Below are 16,050 nucleotides of genomic sequence, written 5' to 3' on the forward strand. Positions count from 1 at the left end.
AATTACCGGTTGTTTTGTCTCGCGCTGGAATCTCAGTGAAGCTGCTTTCTCGTACCCCCTGTTTGCTGGTCTCCGATAGGAGTCCAAGATGGCGGATGCGCGCTGTGTTAGCTGTTAGGGGACCTCTGCATGAATCTGTCCTCGCTCTCTGTTCTCTGTCGGTTTACTCACTCCATTTGGTGCCTGGCTGAGTTCTTTATCTCTTTATTTGATGTTTTACGGTTTCAGGATTGTTGTTTTCTCTGTTCAGCTTAGTTTTTTGGATCTTTGCTGTGGAGGGTTGGCGTGGTGCTTCTGCTTAGAGCCCCATTTTGCTGGAACAGACTTCCAAGTTTTGAATCATTCTTTTATTAACTAACACAACTACGTTATGTTTTATTTCAAGGCCGTTGCTGTAATGGTTGCCACCAGAGAAGGATCTATCCGCTATTGGCCAAACCTTGCTCATGAAGACACTTACACAGAGACTTTTGTAGATTTGGGAGGTGACAAGACTTGCAGTTTTCTAACAGCAGTTCAGGTAAGCTATGATTTGGCTTATAAATGGAATTTGAATGACTAAAAATACAGAGTTTTGAACAGACCATACAGGCCAGGGAGGGATTAAAAAGAGACAAGAGAAAACTGTAAGGACCTAGGATTTGAACAGTAGGCCAAAGGGAAGCCCTTCTTATAGGACTCTAACATTAATCTTAGATAGTAGCTGGTTATATTTGTTTCTTTCAGAAGTGTTTTAGGAGAGTGACATAAAAACCCTTATACACTATAAAGAATGGTTTCCTGATTTATAGTCAGCAAGTTTACCAAAGAAATAAAATCTGATGCTTGATTTGTTGAAGCTGCAATATGGTGAACCTATAATTAAAAAAAATACTTTCTGCTATAAAAGTTTTTTTTTTTTTTTTAAATGTAGAATTAATAATATTAAGTGACTGGATTCTTAAGTAAATTGTTTTAATAAAATAATACTGTTCCCATTTCTTACTTTGTTAGATTTGTTTTAAGGTGTGGACGATTTTTCTCTGTATCAAAACATTATTTTGTGTTAATTTTTAAAAATATCTTAGTGTTACATGTTTAACTGAACTAATCTCACAATATTTGCTCACAGGGAGGAAGCTTTATTTTGTCTTCATCAGGAAGCCAACTAATCCGGTTGATACCTGAAAGTTTAGGAAAGATTCATCAGCATATCCTCCCTCAAGGGCAAGGCATGCTTTCAGGAATTGGTCGGAAGGTTTCTTCTCTTTTGGGAATTTTGTCTGCTAGTAGTGATCTTACAGTAAGTTTATAAAACAACTTTGTTTTACAAACTTGTTTCTTAGTGAAATCAGTAAGTTGAAAGTTTCTTGTGAGGTCTGTATTGCCTCTAGTATGAACAATGGTGTATATGAAATAGAACCGTTGATGTTTTCATTGAACCATTTTTACTGTTATGACTAAGAGTCCATACCAGCCATCCTCCCCCACATCTTGTATGTTAATACCTTTAAATCAGGCAGATTTTCTTATAAGTACATTTTTTATAGAATTAAAACTATTATGTAAAATAAAAATGTTTCCTCCCCAGACACCCTTATAGCTCAGTAATAAAGTTACTCCTAAGGTTCACCCTTCAGCCAAAGATTAGACAGGCCTGTAAAACAAAACGAGACAAAATGGGCATACCAGCCCAGGGGCAAGGAGGGGACAAGAAAGCTGGTAATTGGGAGCCCAAGGTTGAGAAGGAAAGAGTGTTGACATGTTGTGAGGTTGACAACCAGTGTCACAAAACAATGTGTATTAATTGTTTAATGAAAATGTTTGCTCTGTAAACATTCATCTAAAGTACAATAGAAAAAAATTTAAAAAAATCAAAGAGCATTGATGGTTTATAGAGCACTTTATAAATAAATAAAATATAAAAATTCAAAAAAATAAATAAATAAAAGTGTTTCCTAAGAACTTAGTATTCTAGACTGAATCAGAACTATTCCAGTTCCATGATTCCAGGTGTCTAGGTAGATGACTCAGATCTACGTCTCTAGGCTTCCAGTTTTGCCCTGAGCTCCAGAATAGTGAAGGGAAGGGTGATGGGAACTGAATTTATCCAGCATCTACTCTATGCCAAAAACCCAAAAACCAAACCCGTTGCCATTGAGTCGATTCTGACCCATTACGACCCGATAGGATAGAGTAGTAGAACTGCCCCATAGGGTTTCAAAGGAGCACCTGGTGGATTCGAACTGCCAGCCTTTTGGTTAGCAGCTGTAGCTCTTAACCACTACACCACCAGGGTTTCCACTGTATGCCAGTGGCTCCCTATTTACATTTCATGTAATCATGACCACAACCTGTAAAGTAGATTGCTAATACCTCCAGTTTACAGATGGGGAAACAGGCTCAATGAGGTTAAATCAACTGACCAAGGTGGCAGAACTGGGATTTATGCCCAGCTTGGTCTGAATTTAAAGCACATGTTCTTTTTCTCTGTACAGTAGTGCCCCCTTATCCATGGGGGATACATTCCAAGACCTGTGGATACCTGAAACCTCAGATGGTACCAAACCCTGTATATACTATGATTTGTCCTGTACATATATACCTATGATAAAGTTTTATTTATAAAGTAGGCACAGTAAGAGATTAACAACAATAACTAATAATAGAAAAATTATAACTATACTGTAATAAAAGTTATGTGAATCATGGAGTGGGACACTGTGAGATTTCATCGTGCTTTGTACTTGTTTAATATTTTCAAACCACGGTTGACCAAAGATAACTGAAACTATGGAAAGCGAAATGGCGAATAAGGGGGGCCTAGTGTACTATTTTTCCTCTTTTATTTTAAAGAGCTGTCATCACCTGCTTCCCTTGAATATTCTTTAAACCTGAAACTTAACATGTCTGAAAACAAATTTATCAGCTTCCCTCTTCTGTCCTATTGACTACACACTTAACCTTACAAAACTCATTTCTCTTCTGATCTGCCCCTTTGTATTAATAGCCTTATAACTTTTGCAGTGACGTAGGTATAAAATTTTTATATTTTCTTGGTAGTCTTTCTCCTTCTGTAGCAAAGTAGTTATTTATTAGACATTGTAGATTTAACTTCTATCATATCTCATTTCCTTGCTCATCTTTGTTTCCATTGTTATGCCCTAGTCTGTACTTGGTAAATTTTACCTCAGCTCCGGTTGCCAGTTCAGTTTACTCATTGCTGGCTCCTTCCTGCCCCATAAGTGGCTAGAATTATGGTGGCAGGAGAAATGGAGACAATTAGGGTTTTAACTCAAACCATTCATGTTTACTTAGCTTAAAAAAAATACACATCTATACCTCATAAGCAAATACGTACTTAAAAAGTATAACTACACACATCCCTGCCAGATTAATTTTTCTATAACACAGCTCTAGGTTGTCACACTTCTGCTCAAAGGCCATAATAATATCTCCCTTGCCTATTAGATTTACAAACTCAGTCACATACAAGATTCTCCACTGTGTGTCCCTAACTTTTCACTCTAGCCTTATTTTTGCTTCTTTTGTACTTAGAATCTACATTCCAGTTTAACAGCACTGCTTCTTACTCTCTGAAGACCCTGTCACTTTCCTACCTCCCCAGCTTTGTTCTTCCTTGGTCTTCTGCCTTTGTACTTCTGCCTATGGTAAGCCTACTGTGCTTTCAATGTCTATTTGAGGATCACACCTTCCTTCGGATCCTGAATGAAGACTTCTGCTAGGATCGCTAATCAAATAGTCATAAAACATGCAATTTGAATTTCAGAAGAATTAGAACCTAACACTCCGTAAATTTGATCTTTTTCTCCTCTTCATATAGCTTTCAAGTGTCCTTTGGGATAGAGAGACATCAAGCTTTTATAGCCTTACAAGTTCAAACATCAGTAAATGGGAATTAGATGATTCTTCAGAAAAACATGCACATAGTTGGGATTTAAATAGAGCCCTGAAAGAAAACATTGCTGATGCTATTTGGGTAAGGAACAAAAATATTCATCTCTGTAATTCACATTTTGGGTTGTATAATACTTATTCTTTCAATTGTTTTATTTGAACACATTTCAATGTAATAAACATAGCGTATAGCTATCAGATAAGCAGAAATGAGGTATTCAGTCTATTGGAAATCACTGCTTTACTGGCTTAATAATTTTTAAAACTTATATATTATTCATTCAACAAATGTTTTAGCTACTGTGAGCGAGGCACTTTACTATGTGCTGGGGATACAAAGGTGACAATGATTCCTACACTCAAGGAGCTTACATTATTGATATCTTCATATAGGGATCTGAAAGTAACTACGAAGCTATTAAAGAAGGTGTCAACATTCGGTATTTGGATCTGAAGCAAAACTGGTAAGCAATTAATTTGTCATAAAGAATATAGGTAATAGCTTGGAAAAATAAATTTGTGGTACTCTAAAATGATGAGCAGTCTTGCTGTCTGTTCTTCCAGTGCTTCTGGTGCTGATCTTCTCATGTCATCTGTTAAGCCTTGCTAAGTGGTCTTGCTGTTTCTTTATCGAATGATGCTAGTTCATTTTAGAAATACAGGCCACTGTCAGTCAGCCTTACAATGTATATCCTGACACTTGTTGTCTACTCTAGTTAGAGGTGCTTGTTTTCTGCTCTCACAGCTGGAGCTTCTCTCTCTTTACTGCCAAGAGATACCCGAGATCCTGTCCTTGCCTACTGCTGTAGTGCATTCAGTGCTATGAGCGTTCTCCTCTCCTAGGGATACAAGCACACTTTTCCCGCCCTTTTTCTGTTGCTGAAGGAGCTTTAGTAAGCTTACTTTTGTGACTATACTGAGTAAAGGAAAGGTGGGGTAAGGTTGTCTTGGCAGTACAAGTTGGAACTCAATTATGGTTTGTACTCAGTGAATTTCCTCCTAGAAACAGTTCTCTAAGTGGTACTTATGATCCCAGGTTAGTCTGATAAAGCTAATTAATATATTATTATTATTTTTAATTTTATTTTGTCGTTGAGAGTACACACAACAAAACGTAAAACAATTTATACAGTTTCTGTGTGTACAATTCAATGACATTGATTACATTCTTTGAGTTGTGCAACCATTCTTGCCCTCTTTTTCTGAGTTGTTCCTCCCCCATTAACATAAACTTACTGCCCCTAAGAATCCTATCTAATCTTTTGAGTTGCTGTTGTCAATTTGATCCTATACAGATAGTACCTAAAAGAGCATAATGTCCAAGACAGAACTTTTTTTTTACTCGTTAAGCTAAACTATTGTTTGGTTTTAAGAAGATTTCAGAGGGTGTTTTTGGTTTAAGGTTTAGATTACCTCAGGCCAGTAGTTTCAGGGGCTCATCTAGCCTCCATGGCTCCAGAAAGTCTGGAGTCCATGAGAATTTCAAATTCTGTTGTACATTTTCCTCCTTTTGATCAGGATTCTACTATAGAATTTTTGATCAAAATGTCCCAGTAATGGTAGCTGGACACCATCCAGTTCTTCTGGTTTTAGATGTAAAATTTGAATATTTTTATTCTTAAATTTATTACCTTGTGTATACCCACATGAAAACTTATTTGTCAAATCTTTCTGACTTGCCAAATTCTAATTGACTTCCCATCTTCTTCACTACCTAAAATAGCTCCATGTTTTCTCATACCTGAAGATTTGTTTAGAAAGATGTCAAATAAAACTGATCCTATCATCACTGTCTAAGAAATCCTATTTGTTAGATATGTCTCTGTGACACTCTTTATGGCACTCCCAATTGCAAGATGATGCAATCCTCCCCTACCTCCTATATCTTTTTTTTTTTAAAATAGACTTTATTTTTTAGAGTAGTTTGAGACTTACAGAAAAATTGTGCAGAAAGTACAAAGAGTTCCAGTGTTTTCCCTATTCCCTGCACGTTGTTTCTCCCATTACCATCTTGCATTAGTGTGGTACGTTTGTTACCATTGACGAACCAGTATTGGTGCAATCTTATTAACTAAAGTCCATAGCTTACATTAGGGTGCACCCTTTATGGTGTGTGTTCCTAATGTCATGTGTCTGCCATTACAGTATCGTACCGAGTAGTTTCACTACAATTTTTTGTGTAACTTTGATACGGAGCTTTATCGTGCATGTTTAACTGACTATATCACCTTACTTGGTACAGAGACGAGACTCTAAAGACTATATTCTTTGGGTCTTATCTCAGTTCCTTCGTATGTATAGCATATGTTCTTATATGTCATCTATATGTAACAAGTTTGGGCCAATATCCTTGATTTCCTTTGAATAGTCCAAGTAGAAGTGATAAGCATTAGGAAGCTGGGAGAAGAAAACGGTGAAGAAGGAAATGAAAGCTGTGTTAAAATTGCTTGATCTGAGTAGTGTGTAATTTAGTCACTAACTTTTTTCTTACTGTCTAGCGATTGATTTTTTTTTTAGTTGTCAGTAGGGTTTATTGAGCTATAATTTATAAGCAGTAAAATTCACTGTCTTTAATGTGTAGTAGTTCTGTGAATTTTGGCAAATGTATATAGTCATTTAGCTACCACTACAATTAAGATATAGAACAGTTCCATCACCCCCAAAATTCCTTTGTGCCCCTTTGTAGTCAACTCCCCCCTTTACCCCCAGCTCCTGGCAATCATTTGTTTCCTGTCTCTGTAATTTTGCCTTTTTGAAAATGTCGTATGAATGAAATTATGTAGTTAAAGTCTTTTGAGTCTGGCTTCTTTCACTTAGCATAATGCATTTGAGATTTATCCAGTAGTTTCTTCCTTGTTACTGCTTAGTAGTATTCCACTGTATGGCTGTACCAAGATTTGTTCATTTATTCAGCAGTCGAAGGATATGTGGGTTGTTTACAGCTTAGGCAGTTATGAATAAAGCCACTGCAAACATTTGCCCAAAGGTTTTTATGTAATGAACATAAATTTTTATTTCTCTTGAATAAACATTTAGGAGTGGGAGTGCTAGGTCATATGGTAAGTGTATGTTTAACTTTATCAGAAACTGCCAAACTGTTTCTTTTTTTTCATTGACTAGTGATGGGCTCCTGATTTTGGCAGCAGCATGGCATCCAGCAGACACACCATGTCTTGTATATTACTCTCTGATAACAGTGGAAGATGATGGCTACCAGATGTCAGGTGCAGTTACGGTAGAGGTCACTCAGTATAATCCACCTTTCCAGGTAAGACTTACATCTGACAGTTAAACTTCAAAGAGGCAATAACACATGGAGTTCTTTTCTAACCATTGCAGGGCCAAATTCTGAGAGACTCATCTAGATGGCTTAGAAATATTTTTAAATTGCTTGCTTTTAGACACTGTTGCATTTTCTTTGCCATCTCAGAATCTTTCATTGGTTCAAGAGAAATGAAGTGGAATCAACCAGCAGCGAGCCATTTGCTTCTTCTGCTCTATCTCTTATAAAGGGGTTGTTGTTTCTGTATTAGTGATTAGAAAGGAAATATTGACGATGAGCTATAGGATGAAGTAAGAAAGATACCGGATAAGAATTGGAGTTTGGTTTTGAGCCCTCTATATTACAGAAAAATATCCCTTTTTGCCCAAAACAGGATTATATTTGTGGGCAGCAGCATTATATACTTATTAGATTTTTAATAATCCGTTCAAAGGCAGGCTTTCTAATTTTAAGTTATTCAGAGCAGTTTAACATATAGCTTAATAGCTGTGATGTTCATGAGGAAAACCTTAATAGCTAGCTGTAAATTCATTTCATTTAACCTTGTGTAGGATCTAATTCTTCTAAGTTGTTGTTCTTAAAATGACTTGTGTAACTAAATCCTGTCAGAAGATCTTTTAATTTGTTCTTTTATTTTAAACAGAATAAGCCTTATTTCTGATTATGAAAAAAAAATGCTCAGTGTTAAAAAAGAAAAAATCTTACTTCAGACAATAGAGCAGAATATAAAGAAAACAATGTGAGAATTAATTTAAAAAAACCTAGAATGCTACTTTTAATGTTTTGTTTGTAACATTACTTATTTATAACTAGTTATTGTTTTAGCATTTGCTAATTTTATCATTTAATTAAGTCATTTTTATGTCTCCCTTTTAGTTTATATATCAACTTGGACAAATTAACTTGCTTGTGCTTTATATCTTGACAATAAAGAACCAAAATGTTTATTTTTCAAGGATTGTTTATAAAGTATTCACCAGTTCTAAAATAATATAATGAATTAACACTTTTATTTTCTCGCTTTCATTTGTTATAAGCATCTGGTGGTAATCTTATCACTATGCAGATGTTTTCAACATTTGCTTATTATTTGTAACTCAACAAATGATTCCACTACTTGATGTTGATAAGGTTACTCTGTCTTTTTTTTTTTGTGATTCAAGCTATGGGTAGTATTTAGATTAGGTTCTTACAAGAAGAACTAGTGTAGTGAATTGTCTGTTTAGCATTTTTATGAGATAGTGTTGTAAAAAAACATGAATTATTAAACCATACAAACCAGTATTTTGGTTTGAGTCCTCCTTAAATATAACTTTACATTTAATTTTCAGTCTGAAGACCAGATTAAGTGTCGATTGGTAGTCCCAAACTTTTCAAATCAGACTGCCTATCTGTGTACTGAGAGTGCAGTCTGTGTGTGCTCCACAGGAAATGGGAGGCTTTCTCTTCCTCGGGAGAAAATTGGCTTTGCTACACAAGGTAAGGTAGCAGTTCTAGAAAGCATGATTAGTAAACTCACTAGTCAATATTAGTAGTTTTTATTCTCTTTCCATAAGTGTTGCTTCTTGCATGATTGATGCCTCCAAGTGTTTCTGAGACATTCAGTAGCTTACTTACAGTAACTGAAGTGGCAACCCTACTGAAAAACTAAAAAGGTGGTAGAATTCCCAGACTGTTATATTTAGAGGCAAATAATAGTAACATTTTTCCCAGGAGAAGAGACCAAGAAGGAAAGAACTGACACTAAAGAGAAGTTAATTGCTTATTCTGAGTTAATAAGAGTGGTTTATTCTGAGTTAATGTTCTTTAGATATTGTTGATTCAGACTTCTGAACAAGAATCTCAGGTGTAAACTCATGCAGGGGAACTGAAACAGGTACAGGGATAGGACTGGGGGGAGACTGGTCAGGACTGAAAGAGGGCAAAATCTAGATAAGGCAACAGGATGGAACCTAGGTTTTCTAGTCTGAGGACAAGAGCCTTGACTGTGGGTCCAAAAACCAAACCCACTGCCATCGAGTAGATTCCGAGGAGTTATTAAGAGCAGGCTTAGATTTTTTTTTTTTTAAAGTTTCATTGGCTGATTCAATAAGGTAAAGACAGAATGGGCAAGAGGGCTCCACAAGATTAAAAAAGCTGTTATTCTGAGTTTTGCAGAACGAATAATTTTCATTTTTGGCATACTTGTAGTTCTAGGTTTATTGTCATTACTCTTTTTACAAGGCTAGTTTTTATTGTCCTTAAAGCTGAAGGACACAGAGCCTGCTTCTTCAAATAACAACAGGTTCTTGACATTTGATTTTAGGATTAAAAAGCTGAGGTCAGAGAGGAATAGTACTATAAAGGAAAAACAATTCTTTAAAAAAATGTTCAAGATGATTTTCTGCATAGGGTGGTAGATTTTGGAAAACTTTTTGTTACATTATATTTAACTGTGTATTTTTCTTTTATTTTAAGGAGATAGTATTTTAGGAGCTGGTTCCTATGGTGGTGTTCCTATCATTTTTTCTAGAAACAGTGGATTGATGTCTATTATGTCAAGGGAAAATGTGTCTGTATTAGCAGAAGATCTTGAAGATTCCCTGACATCTTCAATTGCTGGCCCAAGCAACGAGGTAAAATGGTTCCATAAGATTTTTTTATTTTTATTTTTATCAGAGTATTTCACACAAATGTTTTAAAAAGTCAAACTGTTTTTAAAAGATTTATGATAAAAGTATTAGATCTTTTGTCTCCCTCATCCCATTTGCCGTTTTTCCCAGAAGCAACTGCTTTTAAGTCTTTTAGCTATTTCTTCTGGTATTTTTTCTCCATGTTTATAAGTGATATGCATATACTTTTGTCTCTTGCTTCATCAATTTAGAGATCTGTTGACTTCCTACTATGGAAGATGAGGATTTTGGGTAACTTACACCCCTTCTTCTGCCTTCATCGTCACAGTATAAGCTTTTTTCACTATAATGACAATGTGAATATTGCTTATGGTTTGCCAAGCCAAATAATGTATTGATTATATTTCCTTTATGATACAACTTTGTGTGATTCTTGGTGTTAATTGACTCATTTTACATTTGCTTACTTTTTCTTTAATATTGGTCTTACTCTTCCCACACGTTCCAGCAGCTCTGTAAAATGCCTCTCAGTATAGTTTTTCTCACAGTCAAATCTCTCAAGAAACTTTACAGCTGCACAGCTCTCATCCTGGAACTTCCCTTTTCCATTACCCTCCAACTTCTCATCGACACCTATGCCTGTACCACACACTTAGGTTTGTCTCCTCTTTGCTCTGCCATTTGCCATTGCTTCTGGTTTCCATCGTCATGTGTTATGGTTAGATTAACAGAGGTTTTGGTGGAGGTTATGTTTCTTTTTCTTATTGTTGTCCTTTTGGGGTGATTTGAGAGGAAGAGTGGAATAAAAATCATTTTTTTCTGTCATTTTGAAACCTGAAATATCCATATCCATAAGATTTTTTAAAAAATTTTATTGTGATAAAATGTATGACCAAAAGTTTGCCATTTTAATCATTTTTAAGTGTACAGTTTAGTGGCATTATTACATTACCACGTTGTGCTACCATCACCACTGTTCATTTTCAGACATTTTACATCACCCCAAACAGAAACTCTACAGCATCCATCCATCAGAGTTTTATTATTTTTTTTTTATAAGATACTAAAAATAATTAATACTGCTTGGGATAATTTGCATTTGTATGCTATGTGAAATATATGGACTATTTCTAGAATTCAAAATCAGTAATTTGGTACAGTTTCAAGAAAAAAATTTTTTTACTTTGATTCTTTTATAATTATATAGATATTGTAATACTGCTATAAGTTCTCAAGATATCTTACAGTGTTCCATTTCCTTTAAAATTTTCTAAATCTTTGTTTAAACATAGAATTTATAATCAGCCATTATGCTTAGTCATATACATTGTGATTAGTTGTATAATAGCAAACTTATAAAAAGATTGTGCTGGTCATGAGAGAATCCCCAAATAATTTTACCCATAATATAGTTCCTGAATTATTTGTACCTTTTCTGTAGGACTTTGGTTGACCATTTGATGCCATTTATCACGTTTCAATGAACATCTTAAGTGTATAAACCATTGGTATAGTCAGTATAGTTAAACAGTGTGTGTGTGTTGAGAATATTCTAATACCTTCACCTCTAAACTATAGTTTGTTATTTTACAGAGTATGGTTTTTGAGACTACTACAAAGAATGAAACCATAGCTCAGGAAGATAAAACCAAGTTGCTAAAAGCTGCTTTTCTGCAATACTGCAGGTATTACATGTTTTAAAATTATGGTTTATTTTTTTCTGAGGGCATGTTTTACTGATTGTCTTAGTCATCTAGTGCTGCCATAACAGAAACACCACAAGTGGATGGTTTTAATGAAGAGAAGTTTATTTCCTCATAGTCAAGGTAGGCTAAAAGTCCAAATTCAGGGCATCAGCTCCAGGGGAAGGCTTTTTCTCTCTGTTGGCCTTCTTTTCTTCAGTGTTCACCCAGACTAGGAGCTTCTCTCTACAGGGACCCCAGTCCAAAGGATACGCTCTACTCCCGGCACTGCTTTCTTGATGGTGTGAAGTCCCCCTGTCTCACTGCTCACTTCTGTCTTTTATATCTCAAGAGATTGCCTCAGGACACAGTCCAGTCTTGTAGATCAGGTCCTGCCTTACTAACACAAATGCCACCCATCCTCCCTCATTAACATCATAGAGGCAGGTTTATAACATACAGCAAAATCACACAGTACCAGGAATCATGGCCTAGCCAAATAGATTACACACATTTTTTGGGGGACATAATTCAAACCATGACACTGATATATGCTACTTATTTGTTGAGTGGTAGAAGAGTGGGAGAAATTATGACATCAAGAGGAGATTTTTGTTTGTTTGTTGAGCTTTATTACTTTAACAAACTATTATTTTTAACTTGGTAGCCACGGTATGGTTCCAAGTAGACTAGGAAAAAAAATATGATCTAACATACCCTCGCCACTTAATAGAAAACAGAGTAGCTGTTAAAAATAGTGATCATGTAAAAACTCTCAGCAAAATAGGAATAGAAGGGAAATTCCTCAACATAATAAAGGGCATTTATACAAAACCAACAGCCAACATCATCTTAAATGGAGAGGGTCTGAAAGCATTCCCTTTGAGAATGGGAACCAGACAAGGATGCCCTTTATCACTACTCTTATTCAGCATTGTGTTGGAGGTCCTAGCTAGAGCAGTTAGGCTACAAAAAGAAATAAAAGGCATTCAAAGTGATAAGGAAGACGTAAAAGTATCACTATTTGCAGATGATATGATCTTATACGCAGAAAACCCCAAAGAATCCACAAGAAAACTACTGGAACTAATAGAAGATTTCAACAAAGTGTCAGGATACAAGATAAACATACAAAAATCAGTCAGATTCTTCTACACTAACAGAGAATTTCAAAGAGGAAATCACCAAATGAGTACCATTTACAGTAGCCCACAAGAAGATAAAATACTTAGGAATAAATCTAACTAGAGACGTAAAAGACCTATACAAAGAAAACTACAAGGCACTACTGCAAGAAACCAAAAGAGACCTACATACGTGGGAAAACATATCTCGCTCGTGGATAGCAAGACTCAACATTGTGACAATGTCAGTTCAATCCCAATCCAAATTCCAATGGCATTTTTTAAGGAGATGGAGAAACAAATCACCAACTTCATATGGAAAGGGAAGAGGCCCCAGATAAGTAAAGCATTACTGAAGAAGAAGAACAAAGTGAGAGGCCTCACAGTACCTCATTGTAGAACCTATTATACTGTCATGGTAGTCAAAACAGCCTGGTACTGGTACAACAACAGATACATAGACCAATGGAACAGAATTGAGAATCCAGACATAAATTCATCCTCCTTTGAGCAGCTGATATTTGACAAAGGCCCAAAGTCCATTAAATGGGGAAAAGACAGTCTCTTTAACAAATGTTGCTAGCATAACTAGATATCTATCTGCAAAAAAATTGAAACAAGACCCATACCTCACACCATGCACAAAAACTAACTCAAAATGGATCAAAGACCTAAATATAAAACCTAAAACGGTGAAGATGATGGAAGAAAAAATAGGGACAGTGCTAGGAACCCTAATACATGGCATAAACAGAATATAAACCATAAGTAACAATGCACAAACACCAGAAGAGAAACTCAATAACTGGGAACTCCTAAAAATCAAACACTTATACTCATGAAAAGACTTCACCAAAAGAGTAAAAAGATAGCCTACAGACTGGGAAAAAATGTTTGGCTACGACATATCCAATCAGGGTCTAATTTAAAATTTATAAGATACTGCAAAACTTGAACAACAAAAGACAAATAACCTGGTTAAAAAATGGGCAAAGGATATGAACAGACACTTCACCAAAGAAGACATTCAGGCAACTAACAGATACATGAGGAAAGGCTCACGATCATTAGCCATTAGAGAAATGCAAATCAAAACTACAATGAGATACCATCTCACCCCAACAAGGCTAGCATTAATTCAAAAAACACAAAATAGTAAATGTTGGAGAGGTTGTGGAGAGACTGGAATGCTTGTGCACTGCTGGTGGGAATGTAAAATGGTACAGCCCTTTGGAAATCAATTTGGCGCTTCCTTAAAAAGCTAGAAATAGAAGTACCATATGATCCAGCGGTCCCACTCCTTGGAATATATCCTAGAGAAGTAAAAGCCATCACAGAAATAGATATGTGCACACTCATGTTCATTACAGCACTGTTCGCCATAGCAAAAATGGTGGAAACAACCTAGGTGCCCATGAACAAAACAAATGGATAAACAAATTATGGTGTATTCACACAGTGGAATACTACGCAACGATAAAGAACAACAATGAATTCACGAAGTGTCTCATAACATGGATGAATCTGGAAGGTATTATGCTCAGTGAAATTAGTCGCAAAAGTACAAGTATCGTATGAGATCACTATTATAAGAATTCAAGAAAAGGTTTAAACACAGAAGAAAACATTCTTTGATGATTACGAGGGTGGGGAGGGAGGGAGAGAGGGGAACTTACTAGATAGTAGACAAGAATTATCTTATGTGAAGGGAAGGACAACACACAATACAGAAGTCAGCACCACTAGACTAAATCAAAAGCTAAGAAATTTTCTGAACACAACCAAACACGTTGAGGGACAGTATAGCAGGGGTAGAGGTCTGGGGACCATGGTTTCAGAGGACATCTAGGTCAGTTGGCATAACAAAGTTTATTAAGAAAATGTTCTGCATCCCACTTTGGTGAATGGCATCTGGGGTCTTAAAAGCTAGCAAGTGGCCATCTAAGATGCATCAGTTGGTTCCAGCCAACCTGGAGCAAAGGAGAATGAAGAACACCAAAGACACAAGGAAAATATTACCCCAAGAGACAGAAGGGGCCACATAAACCAGAGACTCCATCAGCCTGAGACCAGAAGAACTAGTTGGTGCCTGGCTACCACCAATGACCACCCTGACAAGGAACACAAGAGAAAAGTGGGGTGCAGAATTCAAATTCTAGTAAAAAGATCAGACTTAATGGTCTGACTGAGACTGAAGGGACCTCAGAAGACATGGCCCCCGGACTCTCTGTTAACCCTGACTAAAACCATTCCTGAAGCCAACTTTTCAGACAAAGAATAGACTGGACTATAGAACATAAAATGATACTCGTGAAGGGTGTTCTTCTTAGTTCAAGTAGATACACAAGACTAAATGGGCAGCTCCTGTCCAGAGGCGAGATGAGAAGGCAGAAAAGGATAGGAGCTGGTTGAATGGATGTGGGAAATCCGGGGTGGATAGGCAGAATATATAATTACATTATAGGGTTAGCAAATATAGTCACACAACAATGTGTGTATAAATTTTTGTATGAGAAACTAACATAAGCTGTAAACTTTCACCTAAAGCACAATTAAAAAAAAAAAAAGTAATCATGAAGACAATGTGAAAGTCATGTATGTTAAGGAATGTATGTTGTACACAAAGTTGTATCGGTTTGATAAAGGAATTAGGCTTGGTCTGTTGGGCTAAAATCACCACAAAACTTAGTGGCTTATTTAGTCCAGCTCATGATTCTGCAGTTTGACTCTTTGGCACTGGGCTCAGGTGGCAGTGCTATTAGTCTCGAATGGGCTCACTCATTGTCTGTGTTTAGCTGCCAGGCTGGCTACATTTGGTGGTCAACTATCTCTGTTTCATGTGATCTCTCATCAGCTAGCAGGCTACACTGGGCCTGTTTGCATATTGCTCAGTTCCGAGAGTGGCAAGAGCAAGTCTCAATGCATGCCACTTTTCAAGTCTCTGTTGTGTCATATTTCCTAATAGTCAACTGGCCAAACAAGACTGCATTACGATAGATTGTTTTTATATGGCCTTTCTTGCCATGGTCTTGTACCTCTCACCAAACGATTGGGTGGGACTATGCAAATAAGGTGCTTGTGGCCCCCAAAAGAAAATGAATAGCTTTCTAATAATGCAAATAAGGTACGTGACACCCTCATGGGTGGTAGGACCATGCAAACAAGGTGTATAGAACCCTAACGAGGTAATTGGTCAATTTTGCCATCCTGGTAAGCTTAAAATGAGCCATTCCAGAGGTGGACTGGGGGGGCCTCACGAGCACCAAGAAGAAGAGATGGGAGTGAAATGCATCCTTTGGACCCAGGGTCCCTGCCCTGAGAACCTCCTAGACCCAGGAGACAGAGACCTGTAACATAGGAGACGGTGAGAAGCGGGATCAGAGAAACAGTGGTAGCAAAACCAGGAAACTGGTGTGAGATGGCACAGTAGGCTTCTCAGCCCACAGAGCAAG

General features: G+C 36.6%; 1 protein-coding gene across 2 annotated transcripts in view; it reads left to right on the forward strand.

Moving 5' to 3' along the window:
* NUP133 (nucleoporin 133) overlaps positions 1-16,050 on the forward strand; it is a 95,381-nt gene that overhangs the window by 30,841 nt on the left and 48,490 nt on the right. For both annotated transcript variants that reach the window (XM_004384119.2, XM_023738478.1), the window contains 8 exons: positions 386-520; positions 1,112-1,282; positions 3,824-3,979; positions 4,291-4,361; positions 7,018-7,165; positions 8,512-8,659; positions 9,638-9,795; positions 11,386-11,477. In XM_004384119.2, the coding sequence (XP_004384176.1) occupies positions 386-520; positions 1,112-1,282; positions 3,824-3,979; positions 4,291-4,361; positions 7,018-7,165; positions 8,512-8,659; positions 9,638-9,795; positions 11,386-11,477 (1,079 nt within the window). The remainder of the gene's footprint in view (positions 1-385; positions 521-1,111; positions 1,283-3,823; positions 3,980-4,290; positions 4,362-7,017; positions 7,166-8,511; positions 8,660-9,637; positions 9,796-11,385; positions 11,478-16,050) is intronic.

Source organism: Trichechus manatus, unplaced genomic scaffold, assembly GCF_000243295.1.
Source record: "Trichechus manatus latirostris isolate Lorelei unplaced genomic scaffold, TriManLat1.0 scaffold00117, whole genome shotgun sequence".
Lineage (NCBI taxonomy): Eukaryota > Metazoa > Chordata > Mammalia > Sirenia > Trichechidae > Trichechus > Trichechus manatus.